Below are 17,430 nucleotides of genomic sequence, written 5' to 3' on the forward strand. Positions count from 1 at the left end.
CAACACTGCAGATGCGGTCTCACCAGTGCTAAATAGAGGGGAAGGATCATATCTCAGCCTGCTGACAATTCTGTTTTTAATGCAGCCCAGGATAGTGGGGGCTTTCTTTGCCACAAGGGAACATTTCTGGCTCAAGATGATTCGAGGTGACCTTATTGCATACCAGAACTTCTTCTGCAAACTTGCTTTCTAGTCGGTCAGTCCCCAGCATGTACTGGTGCGTGAAATTATTCCTCCCAAGGCACAGGACTTTACATTTCCTTTTGTTGATCTGGTTGAAGTTCCTGTTTGCCCATCCCATTGAGGCCTCAATCAGCATGATTTTTCAGAGATAATCAAGAGTGGCTTCACAATGATGTCAGTCACCTACTGGGGACAGTCACCAGGAGTTCATGTCTGTTCAGTTGATTACATATTCCCTAATCTGGTCCTCTTCCACTTAGAGAAGTCATATTACTACTGGGATCATGCTGCCCTACTGCCTCCTGTTATACCTATCCCTTCTGTGTTTGAGTTTAGTCAGGAGCTCATTGTCCATCCATGCAGGATAATGGCTACCTTCACTTGATTTTCGGCCTGTCCAGATAGACAACTGCTGAGCTTGGAGGAGGTGATCTTACAGAATCAACCAACTCTCCTTGAACCTGTATCTTTCCAGGACCACCTCCCATGGCATTTGTCCACCCAGATCCCTCAACAATGAACTTTTGCTTTTCTGAGGCCCAGAATTATGATCGTGCTTTTTGGTTTATTCCTTCTTGGCAGCATCCTGAACGCCATCATCTCATGCTCCTGACATTCATTTTCCCAACTGATTCTTATTTATAAAAGTATAAAGCACAGCAGAGCTGTGCTCATCAGCTCCTTCATTACCTGTGCCAGGAAGTTATCAATGCACTCTGGAAACTTCCTGGATTGCTAGTGCCCTGCTGTGTTGCCCTCTACAGACCACATGATTAAAACCCCTATAAGGACCAGGGCCTGTGATCATGAGGCTTCTTCCAGCTGCCTGAAGAAGATTTCTTTGACTTCTTGCTCCTGATCAACCAGTGCAGACACAAAGTACAACATTGGTAGCTTTCCACTGGGTTTTCCACCAATCATGACCAAAAACCCACTTGGCTCCTCACCTGGGTGAGCTCTCTGCATTCCTGCTGCTCTCTCAAATAAAGGCCGTTTATGTAGTGATGGGGAAGACCATGGAGTCAGAGAGTACAGCTTCTAGTGTGTGGAGAGAGTTGTGCTGCTTTATCTAGTTGAAGTTAATGATAGCAGTAGCTTCCTTTTGTGAAAACATCCGCAATCTTGCTGTCACATACTGCTTGATTCCACTGCCATCCTGGGTTCTGTAACAGCTTTAGGAAAGCATCAGGATCAGATCCCTCTTGTTGTAGAAGAATCTGGTTTACTACCAGTTCATTTATCTTTTTGTTATTAGTAGAATATCCTTGATGTAGCATCCCAAGACCCCTTTGCTGTGCCTTTTTTTGGGCAAGAAAGAAAATTTTTCCAATGTACAACAGGACTGACATGTTTACAACTTCCCTTGATGCTTTCATTCTTTCCAACAAAATACCTTAATTAGAGTGGGGGAAATACATTGACTTCTTGTCCAGCCTAATCCCTCCAGGATCATGGGACCACAGAGAGGACTTCGCTATTTTAAATTTATAAACATGAAGAAGAGGGAGCTGTTTGTCATTAGTTTTCTGAATCTTACATTTGGGTTTCTCTCATGCTAAATTTGCTGTAGTGGCTTTGAAATTGCTTTGCTACACTATTCATCTTGTTTTGACATTTATTCACATAACATTTTTTTCCTCCACTGTACAATAGCACAGTTTAGGAAAACTTAAATTTTCATTCTTTTTCCTTCCTTTCTCTTGCCTTTTGTTTCCAGATGTCCCTGTCACCTTTTTGCATAATTATTCCTTCTTCTTAAATTTGAAAAAAAGGTCTTTTTTATTGCTCTTAATTTTTCTCTCATTTCTGAAAGTTTTCCTAATATTTTCACTTGATAGAAAATCTCAGTATTTCTTTCAGTGCAGAATGCAATAACCACATGACATTGTTTTTTCCTGTAGAATTCTCTCCTTCTTCCTCTTCCTTTCACTTCCTTGCTACCTACCTTTAGTTCTTCTTTTCTACTTACCACCGCTATATATCTGAATTCAGGCAGCACTCTGTCCTTCCCACTTCACTTCTAAGATCCTTCATGCCATTCTGAATGTTTTTTGGTGTTTTGGTCTTTTTTCTTTTTTTAGTTTTTCTTCTTTATGGCTTTAATAGTATAATCTATCCTAATCCTGCAATTATTTTTTTGTTTTCTTTTGTTTTTAATATTTCCTCCTTGTTCCCATATCACTACTTGTACTTTATCCATTTGATATTTGGGTCTTTTTTTTGGTACACTTTGTATTTTGAATGGGTGGCTCTTTAAATCTTCTTAGGTTTCTCACTTTTTTTTTTGCATAGAGTAGGCAGTGAGACTGTTTCTGCATGTAGGAAACATCCCAAAAGATCCTCACCTTGCCTGGAAACAGGGATGGCACCTAGAGTGTGAAAGGATGGTTATGCATCTGATGTGTTACTTATGTGATGTGTCACATCATGATGTGGCACAGTATCCTCCAGGCTCAGCCTTCACTGTCCCCAAAAGACAGCAATGGATAGATAAGGACTGTCCCTAAGCCTCCTCCCTTTCTAATATGCACATGTGCTCTTCTGATCTGTCCAGCATAAAGTAGAATCCTTTCTGTAACAAACTTAAAATGTGGTCAGGCTCACTGCACCTTAGGAGATGGCATACCAGATTTAAAAACAAAAATTGAACAGTGGACAGGCTGGTTGATGTCCTCTGCTTTGACTAAGAGATACAGTGTATGTACAGTGTTATAGCTGAGGGAGTGGTTGCATATTTGGGGGTGTGCATGTTGACTTTGACGGCATTTACTATTTGCTTAACACGCCGTAACTGCTCCAAATAAGCCAGTTATGGATATCTTAACATAAACACTTATTGGAAAATGGATTTCTTGACATGATATATGGGGTCATTAAGTTCTGCAATATAAATCCTTTGTACTGTCCTTTTTTTGCAAACCACTAAACCATTCTCTCTGCTATGCATTTATGTTGTCAGAGGAACTGCTTCTAAAATTGCAGAGGAGAACAATTTTCATGAAGCATCAAACTTGAAGTATCAGTAATATGAGCGTCATAACTGCTTTCTGATTTGTTAAGGGTCTAAGTTTATTTTTCTACCTTTCCCTTAAAAATAATTATAATAACGCTTTTTGGTTGCTTGAACTAAAAAAATACATGAGGAGTTAATTTTTGCCAATTTAACACTGACAAAGTTTGTAGCTCTTCTAAATTACAGAAGGTTTTCTGGTTTGAAGAAGAGATATGAGGAGTAATTTATCTCTACTGTCTTTTACACTTTTGGAGCAGTATCATTACAGCCTCAACACCTAATGATCTGCCAACACTTCCGTAAACACCACAGTTTAGCAGCATGTACAGTACCTTCCAAAGGCTTTCAGGTGGTTTCTTCACAGTAATAATATATGGCCATCAGTAAAGCCATTTTCCTGCAGCTTTAATCTGCATGATTCTTCCAGGCCATGGGTTTCAGGGACACTGAAGACTGTTGTGCTTTTTTATCTTCATATTTGTGATCAAAGGGGTGCTTCTTAACAGTAGCATTTCTTATGACTAAAAGGTTTTTAAAATAATTTTACTTTGTGTATAAATGTTCAGGCACCATTGATATGGGCCCTAAAGTATATATATTCTTTGAGTCACACAAGTTTTCTTATGAAATTGAGGTTTCAGCAACAAACTTCATAAGATGTTATTTCCCATACATTAGATCTGTCTGGGATACAGTTAACTCTTTTTGTATCAGCCCATAAGGTGATATGTTTTGGATCTGTGGTTAAACTGTTGATAACACCATTGATGACTCCCCACCAATGTTTGGAAGCCAACCCACTACAGCCATGAGAGTCATGCTAGGGGAAGGTTCAGTCATTTCAGACAAAACTGAGAACCTCTTGCCACAGAGTAATAAACAGTCTGTGACTTGAGCGCTCTCCATGCTGCATGTCAAATGTTTAATATGGTCAAGGAGTATGTGTTGTATAGCTTTTTCATATTACAGAATACATGTCCACTCCTGGATGTGTTTGTTGAGGAGAGCTGAATGATTTGCTAATTAATATAATTCATAATTTCTCTCATTTTTAGCCCCCTGTGAAGCCAACACATTCTTTTGCCACAGTAATATGTGTATAAATAATACACTGGTCTGCAATGGACTCCAGAACTGTGTGTATCCCTGGGATGAAAACCACTGCAAAGGTAACATGTAGAATTGAAAAAGTCATCATTTACACTGCATAAGATACAGCATATGATCCTCAGTTTCTTGCTAAGTATGTGCCAGATGGGTGAAAGCTCAGGGAGAGCATACATCAAGCAATAGAGAAAATGAAGGAACATAAAAAATGCCAGTGGATTTTACTTTCAGTGTTTTCATTTTTTTGTCCGGTGTTGCATTGGTTATGTCCGGCCAGCTGGTTATGCTCTTCTGGAAGGCTTTCTGGTCACTTGGTCTCTGTTTTCCATACAATCTAAAGTATAATTAAAGGTAATATTTTGGTTCCTTTGCCATAGTTACCTTTGTAGAGGAGTAACATATGAGTAGCAGGTGTCTTTTAGCTGCATGTTATGCCCATAATAGCCCAGGTGGTCTTATAGAAGAAGGTAAAGTGAAATTAACACTGTAAGAAAGCAACCAAATCTACCTATAATCAAGTGAAATTGCAGTGCAAGGAACAAGCACAGGAAATTAGATGGAATATTTATTTCATAGGCAGGGAGTGATGTTCTTACTCATGTGCTGACAAGGGTTTCTAAATATTCCTGTGGTTCTGTTAAAAAAAAAACCACACCAACCCCAAAACAGCATCTGTGTTGTCTTTAGGGAAAAGAGCTTAACTAAAGTACACTGCAGGCTAGGGAGACAGTTCGCTTCTGTCTTGTATCCCCCTGTCTCCCCCCTACTGCAGATTTGCTCCTGGAAACATGGGATATGCCAAATTTAGGAACCAATCAAGAAAAAATTCAGAATGAGGTGGATTAGCAGTCAGCCCAAGTCTACTGAAGCCTGTAAAATCCTGACAAGCAGCGCAATAGGGTAAAACACAAATGAAAATATATACTCCAAAAGAACACAGCTAAACTGTGGCATAGCATAATATTCTTCAAAGAAACTAAACATACAATTGGGAAATGATTATTCATTCTCTAGTTCTTCACAATAGAGGAAAACAGAAAACATTCAGCACTCTAATTTCCAGAACAATTTTCATCTTTCCTTCATCAAGTGTCTTTTATCAGGTCTTGTGCATTTATCCTCTATTTTTTTTCTGACTACAAAAAGGAGGTTTGCTGATTCCAGCAAAAACGTTGTTTGCTGCAGTGCTGCTTTTTCTAACTCTGCTTTTTCTCCAGAGTCTGGAGTCAGTCAGTTAGAGAAACATTGAGTGAATCTACAAGCACAGACAATGAAGCACAGACTGAAGAGTTAAGTCCTGGTATCTAGGAGATTATGAAGAGACGAACGTTACTGTTTCGGTGCCAATAACTTTCATTTCAAGCCAGGAAAAATTACACTAAACTGGGTGTTGAAACTTAACCACAATTGTCTTGCTATGCCTGAGAGAGACTAATGCAAATACTTTCAGCTTGAATTTCTACAAGGCTCAGTCACCATCTTGAGTCTGCAGACTTGTGAAAGCAAATCACAGAGAAAGATACACAAGAGGAGGGAGAAATTGATTTTATTTCATTATTTTATCACATTTTTCTACTTCGTTCACAATGCAGAATTTGCTGACTAACTTATTAGAGGCTCTTGAGTAAAGGGTAGTAGGTATGATCACCTTTTGGATTTTTTATGGCTGTTTACAAAAGTTTTGGTAATTAATAGGAAAAAAACCAGAAATAACTTGCACCAATTTGTTTTTTTCCTTCTGAAATCTAAACTTGAATAACTTTTCTATTTTCTCCTGATTTAGCTTTTTCATTGAATGCTGTCAAAATTCCTACTCAGCTAACAAATATTAGAACTCAAATCCTGTAAAATCTTGTTCTTTCATAGGACCTAATGTCCCAGTTGCATATATTTACTGGAAGAGAGAGAAAATAATGAAGAGAACATCTGTAACAGTCTTGGGGGCTTTAGCAGGCAAATGGAGTTCAGAGGTGCCACTGAAGCCATCTGCTTGTTATGGTGGTTGCTTTTTATAAAAAAATTTAAATAATTCTTTCATTTAATTAAGCTTGCAATATACCCTGAATAAATAAGTTTCCAAGTGAATAGGTACACAAAGGATTTGTGTGTTGCTTATTTGGCTTAACAAATACCTGATTTCTCCCTCTTTTTTGTTGGTGAGATTGATTAAGTGAACTCAGACATAGACTAGTCTCAGCCTTGCAGTATTCTGTGAACCCATCATAGTGGTATTTATTCTTGAACTGCAATTAATCCTGTGTTTTTTGTTTTTTTTTTTTTATTTCCTGTCACACAGAAAAAAGAAAAGCAAACCTATTGGACCAACTTACCAATACCAGTGGGACTATAATTGGGGTGACTTCTTGCATTGTGATCATCCTCATTGTTATCTCTATTATAGTACAGATCAAGCAGCCTCGTAAAAAATTTGTCCCAAGGAAAACAGACTTTGATCAAACAGTGTTCCAGGAGGTGTTTGAGCCTCCTCATTATGAGTTATGCACCCTTAGAGGGACAGGGACTACAGCTGACCTTGCTGACGTTGCAGATGACTTTGAAAATTATCATAAACTGCGGAGATCCTCTTCAAAATGCATTCATGACCATCACTGTGGATCACAAGTGTCTAGTATTAAGGGCAGCCGTAGTAACCTCAGCACAAGAGATGCTTCTGTCTTGACAGAAATACAACCCCAGCCTGTAAAACCACTTGTTCAGCCCATGAACAGGAGAAATATCCTTGTCATGAAGCATAGCTACACACAAGATGCTGCAGATGCGTGCGAGATAGACGAAATTGAAGAGGTGCCAACCACAAGTCACAGGCTGTCCAGACATGATAAAGCTGTTCAGCGGTCAGTATCAATAGATTTTTGATGAAGACTATTGTGTAAGGACTTGACTGCCCAAACATATTCACTCTTTGTTCAGTAAAGACATATTTTCTTTCTTCTTTATTTATTGTTTAAATTTCTGTTTCCTGATAGCACATGTCATTACATTATCTCTCTGTCTCTCTTTCTCATCTCTGGTCCTCTTTCCTGAAGGGTCCTGTATGTCCATTTTATCTTTCTACTTTATTTCTTTCTTTTTCTTTTGCTGTTTTACACACACCCACGTACATACACAGGTCAACTGAGAACAGGTACAATTTTAAAAACCAAAGAAGATTATGTGAATTTTGTTTTTGGAACAGCCACATACATGTGGTTTCCTTGTCACTGAGGTGGCCTTGAATATCTTCTGCTGTTGGTCTAATCATCTCTAAATAAATACATCAATAAATAAAAGATACATGTAGCCATTTTGATGCATGACACAAGGATGAGGAACACATTCCTGGGGTAAGGAAACCCCTTTTCTCATGGAACACTACCTTTTATATAATGAATGACAATATTCCAAAACTTTAATTTGTCTGTTCCATTATTGATTACAGTATTTTGGTTTGATACATTAACACAGATAGATAGATTAGAACATGAGACAACATAGTGAACTCATATATTTACATATGAGAATGAAGTTAAAGGGAATCTTTCTAATCAATAAAAAAAGCAAAGTCATCCATAATATTTTTAATGAAAGAGCTATTTATTCTGTACATTGCACTTTAAATGACTGTAAATATAAATTATTAAAAGCTTACAAGTAAAAGAAAAATAAAACCAGAAATATTTATGAACAATTTGAAAAAGAACACATAATCCTTTTTAATATATTTGTGTTTTCTCTTGCATGCATTATTTATGCATTTCTTGTGACTGTTTACATGCCCTCCATATTTTCTTTGCACATTAAGGCATTTCTTTCTCTTAAAAAAAAAGTTATTTGGTTATTTTAATGCAATTGCATGTCTATGTAAATTACTTCATGAATATCGATCAGATTATCAAAGTGTACTGTTTATTAAGTATCTATATGCATATATTTCTTTTTTTCTATGCAAACACTATTATTTTGAATGAAATAGCCATAACATTCCAGGTTCTGCCTCATTGGGTCTCTAAGCAAACATGAGTCTGAGTACAACACAACTAGGGTCTAAGAGAAAAACCTGAGGTAAGTAAACATACCTATACAGCAATTGAACCATCTGTTGCTTTCCATTTTTCTGTGTTACACTGCTAAAATGTGTATTAGGTCTCAAATTTTATGTCATCTTGTAGGTAGTTAGGTTTGAATGCTAAAAAACCTGAAAGGCAGATGACTACTTTAGCATTGCAAACTAAGCAAAATCTGTTAATTCCTTATTCTTGACCGAATTAGAGTCAGCCCCTAGATAAAAACAATCTTCATTCCAAACGCATTATAAAGTCATGTGCTTTGCATGGCTCTTGTATTTAATTTATTTATTTATTAATTATTATTTATGGAAATAAAAGTTAGAGTCCCAGCATGTCAAATATAATGTAAAACTTGGCAATTTAACTCAAGTCAGTAAGATGGGGAACTGTCTGTTTTCAGTTCATTTTTGTCATCCAATCTTGTGAAATGTTGGGGGAAGAGTGTGTGTTAGTACTGATAAATTTAAAGATTCTGTACCACTGAGGTTAATGTTTTCAAATGAAACTTAGTTTTTGGAGTTTTTTCCTAAGTTTTTAATTTTGCATAATTTTTATCAGCACTTAAAAAACATAATCTCAGATGTTTATAATGGAGTTGTAGATAGCTGCTAGTCTGTCAGTTTATATATGTGTACATATAAGCACAGATATGTGTATATACATTTTTATGTGTATATATGTATAAAGCAATTTTACAGCTAAATAATCCATTAATGGTTTTATTGCCTGTAGATGGTTTAAGTAAATTATTTTTCTGCATTTTTTTTCCTCAGAGAGAGTGTATTTTAACTTTGTTTTGCTTTCAGACAACTATTTATGCCATCATGCAAACTCTGAATGGAAAAATCCATATGAATTTTCTCAGCTGACTGAAAGAGAGAGTGGACAATTTTCCAATTTAATTTAATTGCCTTTATGCAAACCTAAGAAGTATAGACATATCTTACTTCCTTAGCAAGATATTCCCATCGCAGAAAAATTAGATTTCTTTTGTAATTTGGTTTCTGGCCACCAAGTGCTCCTTAGTTACTAAATATATTTGGAGATTTGCTGAAAACTTGAGGAAGAAATTAGTTCCTGAGACTGTCCTTTTATTTTTTTGGGTTTTTAAAGTCACAGTTTTATTTAAGTTGATCTGTTTTATGTCTGTTACTTACTTGTATGTTGTGTGATATGTGGAAGAAGATTTACATTGAACTTTTGTTATATGTACGTTGTTTTCATTATATAGACTGCTTGAGAATAGTGCGCTCCTGGGTGATTTTGAACATGCTACAATGAAATATGAAACTATCGTCCTTGGAAACACCAGCTAGAGGTTTTATGGACTCTCTGACCAGCTATTCTCTTATCATGAAAAAATTCAGCAGTGTTGAGTAAAATTACTAGAAGGCAATAAGACTTTGGTTATTATGCTTATCAGTCATTTCTCTTTTTCTTTTTCTCTCTTCTTTTTGTTGCAAGTAAAATTCCCAATTTCAGGAACAATTTATTGAAATCAGGTATTTAGCCATTCATAATCACTTCAATAGAAACGTTTGTTGGATAAGCATCTAGCAATATGACTGAATTTGACACTGAGAAATTAATCTGCATGTATGTTACTGAATATTTGAGTTGGCAAAAATCCCTTTATTAGATACATTGTAAAAAGCATGCATTCACAGTTATTGCTGTTACTGTTCCATTTCTGTGTCATATGCTTGCTACTTGTAACTTTTTATATAAAAATACATAAAACAATGTATAATAATTTCGTACCTTGAGTTTAATGCAATGTTTTCTTTTACCTAATTTATCAATCCTGTGTAATTCAGGAGATTAAGCTCAAAATGTAACTTCTAGGAACCTGAAACACAGATATAGCAGAGAATCAACTGTCTCTCATCTCTCACTTACCAAACAGAATACATTAATTTTTTAAGGTTTAAATGAGTTCATGATAGGTTGATCACCTAATTTCAGTTAAAAGGTTTGTGATAGCCTATGTGTTCAGTTCTGTACTCTTAACTAATTAATTTCCATGGAGATTATTAGGAAGTTTGCTTCAGCATGGTAGAGTAGCAGATTTTTATCAGTTACACAAATCTTATGGTTGGGTTCCAATTTTAGAAATACAGACATAAACCACTTCCTTAGGCAAGATAAAATTATATTTGTAATTCAAGCTATTAGTAACGAACACCAAAATCAAACCTGAGAGGTTACGTTATTAAGGAATTATTATAGGTTGAAGAGCCACTATTATGTAAAGTTGAAAGCCCCCTCATTTAAGAACTCAATGACTGTGCATAAAATCATAGTTTCATTATCTATTTAAAGTGCATCTTCCAAATTCTCTTCCAAAACAAATCCCAGCTCCTTCTGAAACATCTTGTGTCATTCATGGTTGTTAAGGTTTTCTGCATAAAAATGTTGCTATTGGAAAAAGTGTAAAGAATCCCATCTATCTTCCCAAACTATAAGTAGATGGGAAACAAGAAAACCTAAAAGAATGACATAAAAAATAAGGTGATCTATATGAGCTATTTAAATATATAATACATAATTTGCATAATTAAAATACAGAAAATCTGATTTCTACAACTGTGACTTAGTAGTGACATGAGAAGAAGGGTTTCAGGTACTTGACTACTTTTATATTTACAATGTATTTGACAGCATTTTTTCTAGCTTGAATAGTTTGTTTGTTATCACATATTAGCTGCAAAAACAGTCCTCTGTCCTGTGCAGTCATTGAGAGTCATTGAGTCATCCCTCAGTTACATGGGTTTGCAGCATGCACTAATAGCTCATTTCCAGATCAGTATCTCTTCACAAGTTCATACGATTTATCACTGTTTCTTTTCCCTTAACCTTTCCAAGTCCTAGCTCATCATTCTTTTTTAAAATATATTATGTTAAGATATTTACCATATCCGTGCTTAACATGGATGCATCCTTGCATCCATTATAAAATAAAGGAAGAATGAAAGACTTGCTAAAAGAAATGCATATACATGCAGACACTTGTATGTATATTTATAAATATTTACTATTGGAGATAGTGTATAAATAAATATATAAGGAAAAATCTAAATATTAATTTAGCTTTGAATTAATTATATTGGTCTCACAGAAAAATGCTGAACTTTTTATTTTAGAGTTGCCATATATTTATATTTAAGTGCCTAAATCCCACTGTAACACAGAGTTTGTCTAGAGTCCCTCCTAGACAAATACACAATAAAATGAATTTTAATGTTTTTCCAGTGAAGTGCTAACTGAAAGAATTTAACTGGAGAAGACACAGATATTAATAATTACATTGCATACACATCTTTGCTTTCTTTTAAAAATATGTAATTGGGCCACAGAAAAAGGAGGGAAAAACATAAAAAGTTGTGTAAACAGAACAAGTCAAGCCATTCAGAGTGAGAATGGTAATGCTTGATCCTGGAAACTCCTTTAGAAATATATTGTCTAATAGCTAGGTATGCCCTTAAACAAAAACCATTGTAAGTACAAAATATGTGTATACTGGGGGAACAGGGCAAAATTATATCTATTAAAAATATAAACAAAAACTAATTCAAACCCAGATAAAATACTAGCATTGAAATATTTCATTTCAAGTAATTAAATTATTTGTATAGTAAGCATAAATAGTAGCCTAGTCCACTATACTGCAAACAGTAAAGATAATATTTGCTTCATATCACACAATAGTAGGATATCTTAATGTGATCTATGAAACTCAAAATATTAAAGTAAAAGGGGTTGTTGCTGGAAGTAAACAGTTTTCCTTTCCTATCAGTATTGTTCATCATTATGAAGCTACTTGTTTACAACCAGAGAGAAGTTCAAACAAGCTTTCCATTTTATGGAAAGGAAGTTTGGGTTGTTAAATTAACACAGCTATATGTGTTAATATTATATAACACAATTTTAGCTTGGATAGCACAATATTAATGTGGATTAGCTGAGCTCCTAGTCCTAGCTTCATGCTTTTTACCTCATGTTTTCCTTAAGCTGAAACTAAGAGTGATAGTTACTAGATCATTTTGGTTTGACTGGTGGAAGGAGGGTGACCTACAGCCATGTTGACAATATGCTTATTTCTCACATATTTTTTAAAAATGAGGTTTTGTTATCATAGTGCATTGAAATATTGTTTATAGTTGTGTGGTTTGCTTTTTTTCCCCCTCCATGTTATGTATATACTTTTCTTTTTCCTGATAGTTGAACAACCACACCCAACCATTTTTCTCTGCTCCAGGAAATATGGCTTTTCAATTTGTCAAGGACTCTCTGCAGCATCATTTAAAAATATCAGGAAGTCCGTATTGTAAACCATCCTCATTTAAACTTTTTGTATCTTCACAATTTTAAAAACAGCTTAAAAAAAAAAAAAAAGGCTCTGATAAATGTTAGCACCTTATCCTTCAATTTTTCTCAATTTTTATGCTGGAGATATTCTCTTGAACCTATCAACAATATAACCAAGAAAGGGAATAATAGAAAGTAGGAAAGTAGGAAGGTTTCTTGCTAAAGAGCAATAGTTAGCACCCACACCCACCCACCCCCCCAAAACAAAATCAGACAAAGAAAAGAAACACCTGAAAGTATTATAATTAGAAGAAGAATATAAAGGAATTTTGCTCATACCTATTCCCAAATTTGCAAATTAATTTAGGACAGATAAATTCTTTAACTACCAAATAAAAACATATTTTTCATGTCCAGCTCCAAAAGACAGAAGTAATACCTTATAGAACACTGTCCTACAAACAAGAAATTGGCCTTTTTTGTGTGTCTTCTACTTTATGTATAAATTTCCCTGATCCCTAAAAGATATTTCAGCTGAGGGAGCACAGCTGAAATACTAAGGCATATACAAAGGACAAAAGCTGCACCATTCAAACCTCTTTTGAACACAGAAGTCTGTATCTGATCCGAAAATATCTTATCTCCTCACTTCTGACTCAGCATTTGATGTGAAGTCTTATACTCACAACTCCACTGCTATTCATCATTACCTTAGGATCATCTCCCTTTACTCTTTGATGATCACTTTACATCTTTATCCCTTGCTGCCTTTCATTTCTGTCCACAGTGAGTTTAGTTCGAGTTTAGTTCTGTTCCCATCTCACCTCAAAATTCACTGAAAATGCTGAAATCCTACCAGCTCCCTCTGCCTTTGTGTTACCCTTGCATCCATCAAGTTCTTTCCCATCCGTCACTTTAGCACCATCTTAATCATACCTTGCCTACAAACAGCAAAATGAAAACATGGGATCTCAGCATATCCTAATCACCCTCAATTTATACAGCACAACAAAAGCTATGAAGGTGCACTGGGATGGACAGGAGGATGGGCTCATTAGGCATACTGGATCTGCATTTTAATGACTGTACATCAGTGTTGTCTGGGCTGTCTACCTCCATGTGTTGGCATGACTGCTCCTGTGATAGCCATACCTCAGTGTTCATCCACTGTTTTTCTTCTCCCAGTTTCCACCATTGTCAAACCATTTCCAGCACTTCTATGCTTTCTTCTGTGCTGTATTTATATTAGTATGTATCTCCACACAACACAAATTCTTGTCCTAGCCTCCTTCACATATCTATTAAAACAGTCCACAGCCTGGCAAACACCTGCCAGTGGTGTGGCAGAGCTATCATCTGCAAGGTAAGAACATCAGCTACCAGAAGAAGCAGAAGTTGCTGCTTCCATCCATTTTCTTTCCCAGGAAAAGGAATTGTGCTGATCCACAATCTCCCAACAAGGTCACTATGGGAAAAAAGGGAAGCTGCTATCCCCTTCAAGCAATGAATTGTAACTGGGAGAAGAGAGACAATTTAAGAAGCCCATGATGAAAAATGGAATGAGCAAGACTGCTTAGATTTCTTTACCAAAGTAACAGGCCTGACCAGCACTGTGCAGCATCATTTCATCTCTTCATTCTCAGATAAAGGAAAACAGCAATTCAAGCCTTCTTTATCCCAAGGAGAAGGATGCCACAACTGTGAGTACCAATTCTATTCAGAGCTCTTCAAGGATTTAACAGCTTCTTGCATAAATGTAGGCAGACAAGGACTTACTGGGCCTATGAGGGTAGTCTTTTGCTTCCACATGCAGCATCAGCAACATCTAGCTATTTAGATCTTTTAAGATTTCCATTATTCAGTGAGTCCTCCTGAGCTCCAGAAAGGTACATAATAAACACACTTAGCTACTTAAAAATTAGTGGCTTTACAGGAAAGCAACTATTGGTATTTAGTTTAGTTGGATGTGAAAAGTACCCATGGCGCTTGAAGCAACTATTAAGAAAAAAATAGGTGCTTTTTTTGCACAGATGCTAGATTGATGTATCTGGTTCAGTGAACCATTCACCTGGATCAACTAAATGAAAACACCTTCCATCTGAAATTTTACTTCTAAAACTGCACTGCCTGATTCATGCTTTAGTCACATCCTCCTTCTAGATCCTGCTTTTTTCTGAGTTCAGTGGAAGTTTTAGTTAGGAAAAATCAGTTTGTTGAAAGTGAATGACTTTCACTGTCTTTAGTGAAGCTAAAAATATGATTTATACTGGGGAAGGAGAGCTTCATTCTCATTTCTTAGTGCTAGAGGAGTTTTCAACGCAAGTAATCTGCTCTTTCCCTTTGTTTTAAAAATCAGTGATTCAAAGAAAAATTAATGCTATAAGGTGATACATGTAAGTTTGAGAAGGGAAGTAAAACAATGAAAGAGAACACTAGAAATCTAAATTAAGCATATTTTCCCAATGATCAAAGCAACAATAATATTTTCAGAAGTTACAAGGCTAACAGTTGAACCCTTATTTATTATATAAGCCCAATCCTACCTTTCAGTTTTGTAATAAATTTCATATTATCGTAAGATAAAATTCAGCTGAGGAATAGGAGTGATTTTATATTTGTATACCAATTTAAAATTTAACACTTAAAAATCTTTAAGGTGCTGATAACCTTTATTTTAAAGACAACTGGTTTTGCTGGTCAGAAAGAATTACTGTCTTTCTTTTTTTCAGAGCCAAGTTTCTGCATTTTGAGTTTTCCTTGCCAAATGGAAGACGTTTTTAATTCCTTTCCAACTTTTTCACTCCCACATTCTACTGACTGATTTTGGTGTAGAAAACACCCATGGGGTGATTTTGTTTGATATTCTGAGCATATCTGGCACCTCTTTAGTAATGAAACAGTACAGTAAAGCTCTGCCTGCAGGAAGAATTTCTTCAACTGTTATCTAAGTTGCATGGCAAAGATCCAGTCCCAGAGACTTGTGCTGTCATTTGAGAATAACTTTAGTGACACAAAATATCTTGTTAGCTTTCAGTGTCTTGGTAGAAAGTCTACACTAATCTAGGCAAATATTATTTAACTATTAATTATTTAAATTTTACATTTTTAGAATGTCAATATGGCACCTCCACTTGTTAATATTGCCATCTCTTTGGTGATTGAAAAAGAGAGTAATGTTAACATGGAAAACCTAGAGTTCATAGCAGAAGGTGGCAAAGATTATGTGACATTTTTATTAAATATGCTACAGTTTTCAGGTCTGTGATTGTTTTCCTTAAATTCAGCTAGAATTCTTAGTTTTACTCATCCCTTTTGTGATGCAAACTTTGTAGTCTTTATATGTCTATCAGATTAGCATCTCTTTTGCAGCTCAGTAGCTTGTGGGGGCTCAAAAAGAAGAAAAAATATTTCCTGTTCTGGGATATAATATACAGCTTTATAAAAAAGTCTATCAATTATCATTAGAGTTTAGCTGGATCACAATGTGCTGCTAGAAAATTATTAGATTTGATATGCATAAAAATAAAAATAGGAAATTTCTCTAGAAGTTCTGCATGATTTTCGTTCCCTAAGATTTTATTATTCAACTGCATTTGATCAAAAGATAGAAACCTCAACAGGCATAAACGTTTATGAAAATCTCAATAGGGACATAAACCTTATATAGCATGAAGTTTTAAACACACATATGTTTGGAATATATGGAGAAAAGAGAGGGAATATTTAGAAACTTTTAAAATGCTTTTAGAAAATGAGTGCTGCTTCCATCTCAGAATTAATCAAACAGATTTTCCACAGGCTCCTTTCTGTAAAATCTGTGCGTTGGGATGAACAATCCATTTAAATGAGAGGTATAAAATGAAATATTTAAGAAGGAACAGAAGTAGATCATGGTAGTGAAAGTGTTTGGAAGTATGGTGTGTGATTCTGAACCTAGTAAATACACCTTGAAATACTACAGAATTTAAGTCCCTTTGGTTTCCTTACTATAAGGCATATGATTTAAAGCTGTGACATACCAGGGGCATAATAGTCAATTAAGTAAATAGGAAGTTTCTTTCTTAGAGTTCCTGAATCAGAATCTTGTCATCCAGCCTCTGAGGCTCAGCACCTTCTGTTGCTGATGGCACTAAATGAGCTGATAATTCAGAAGGCTCTTTGTGACAGACCGCTTGTCATTTTGGTTAGGACTCCAAAACCCGCCTCCAGCTATGATGGTAATAACAGAAGTTAGTGGGTGATGAAAAATTTGGTTCAGTTAACCCTTAACTACATATCTATTTTGCCTTTTATCTGTCTTTACATTTTACCAATTAAAGTAGAAATTAGAGGGTAGCTAATTTAATTTAAAATATGTTCTATCACTCTATCTGGATTTTCTTTAGCATTCTTGAAACCTGTTTGCTGATAAACACCTATCAAGTATTTATTATTTAACACTATGGCTCGAATGACTTTTAGCTTGAGCATGAAGTTCTGAAGATTTAAATTTTGTTATCTCACCTCACTCCTTGACATTTATTAACATTTCAAAGCTCTCTCAGGATCTGCTATCCAGTTTGGAGATGACTTTTTTCAGTGCTGAATACCAGCCGTGTCAGAAGTAAGAAGAAAAACTTTGCCTCTGAAGATTAATAATCCATTTTCTCAATGCAAAGAACAATCAGAGTACTAGAGCCACACTTCTACTGCTAGGGGAAAAAGAACTCTAAAATTTCAACTTGCCAGGTTGTATTTTTGCTATGTGAAGAG

The 17,430-nt window shown here is 35.6% G+C and overlaps 1 protein-coding gene across 6 annotated transcripts in view; it reads left to right on the forward strand.

Moving 5' to 3' along the window:
* NETO1 (neuropilin and tolloid like 1) overlaps positions 1-11,455 on the forward strand; it is a 64,379-nt gene extending 52,924 nt beyond the window's left edge. Inside the window, exons 8-11 of one of the 6 annotated variants that reach the window (XR_005601464.1) lie at positions 4,252-4,365; positions 6,600-7,158; positions 8,277-8,365; positions 9,177-11,455. Coding sequence is in view for 4 of the 6 variants with exons in the window: in XM_039549248.1 (XP_039405182.1) it covers positions 4,252-4,365; positions 6,600-7,158; positions 8,291-8,351 (734 nt within the window). In the remaining 2 variants the exon portion in view is untranslated. The remainder of the gene's footprint in view (positions 1-4,251; positions 4,366-6,599; positions 7,159-8,276; positions 8,366-9,176) is intronic. The other 5 variants (XR_005601463.1, XM_039549248.1, XM_039549250.1 and 2 more) reach the window with 5 other exon arrangements.
* Positions 11,456-17,430: the final 5,975 nt, after the last annotated feature.

This window comes from Corvus cornix, chromosome 2, assembly GCF_000738735.6.
Source record: "Corvus cornix cornix isolate S_Up_H32 chromosome 2, ASM73873v5, whole genome shotgun sequence".
NCBI classification, from domain to species: Eukaryota; Metazoa; Chordata; class Aves; order Passeriformes; family Corvidae; genus Corvus; species Corvus cornix.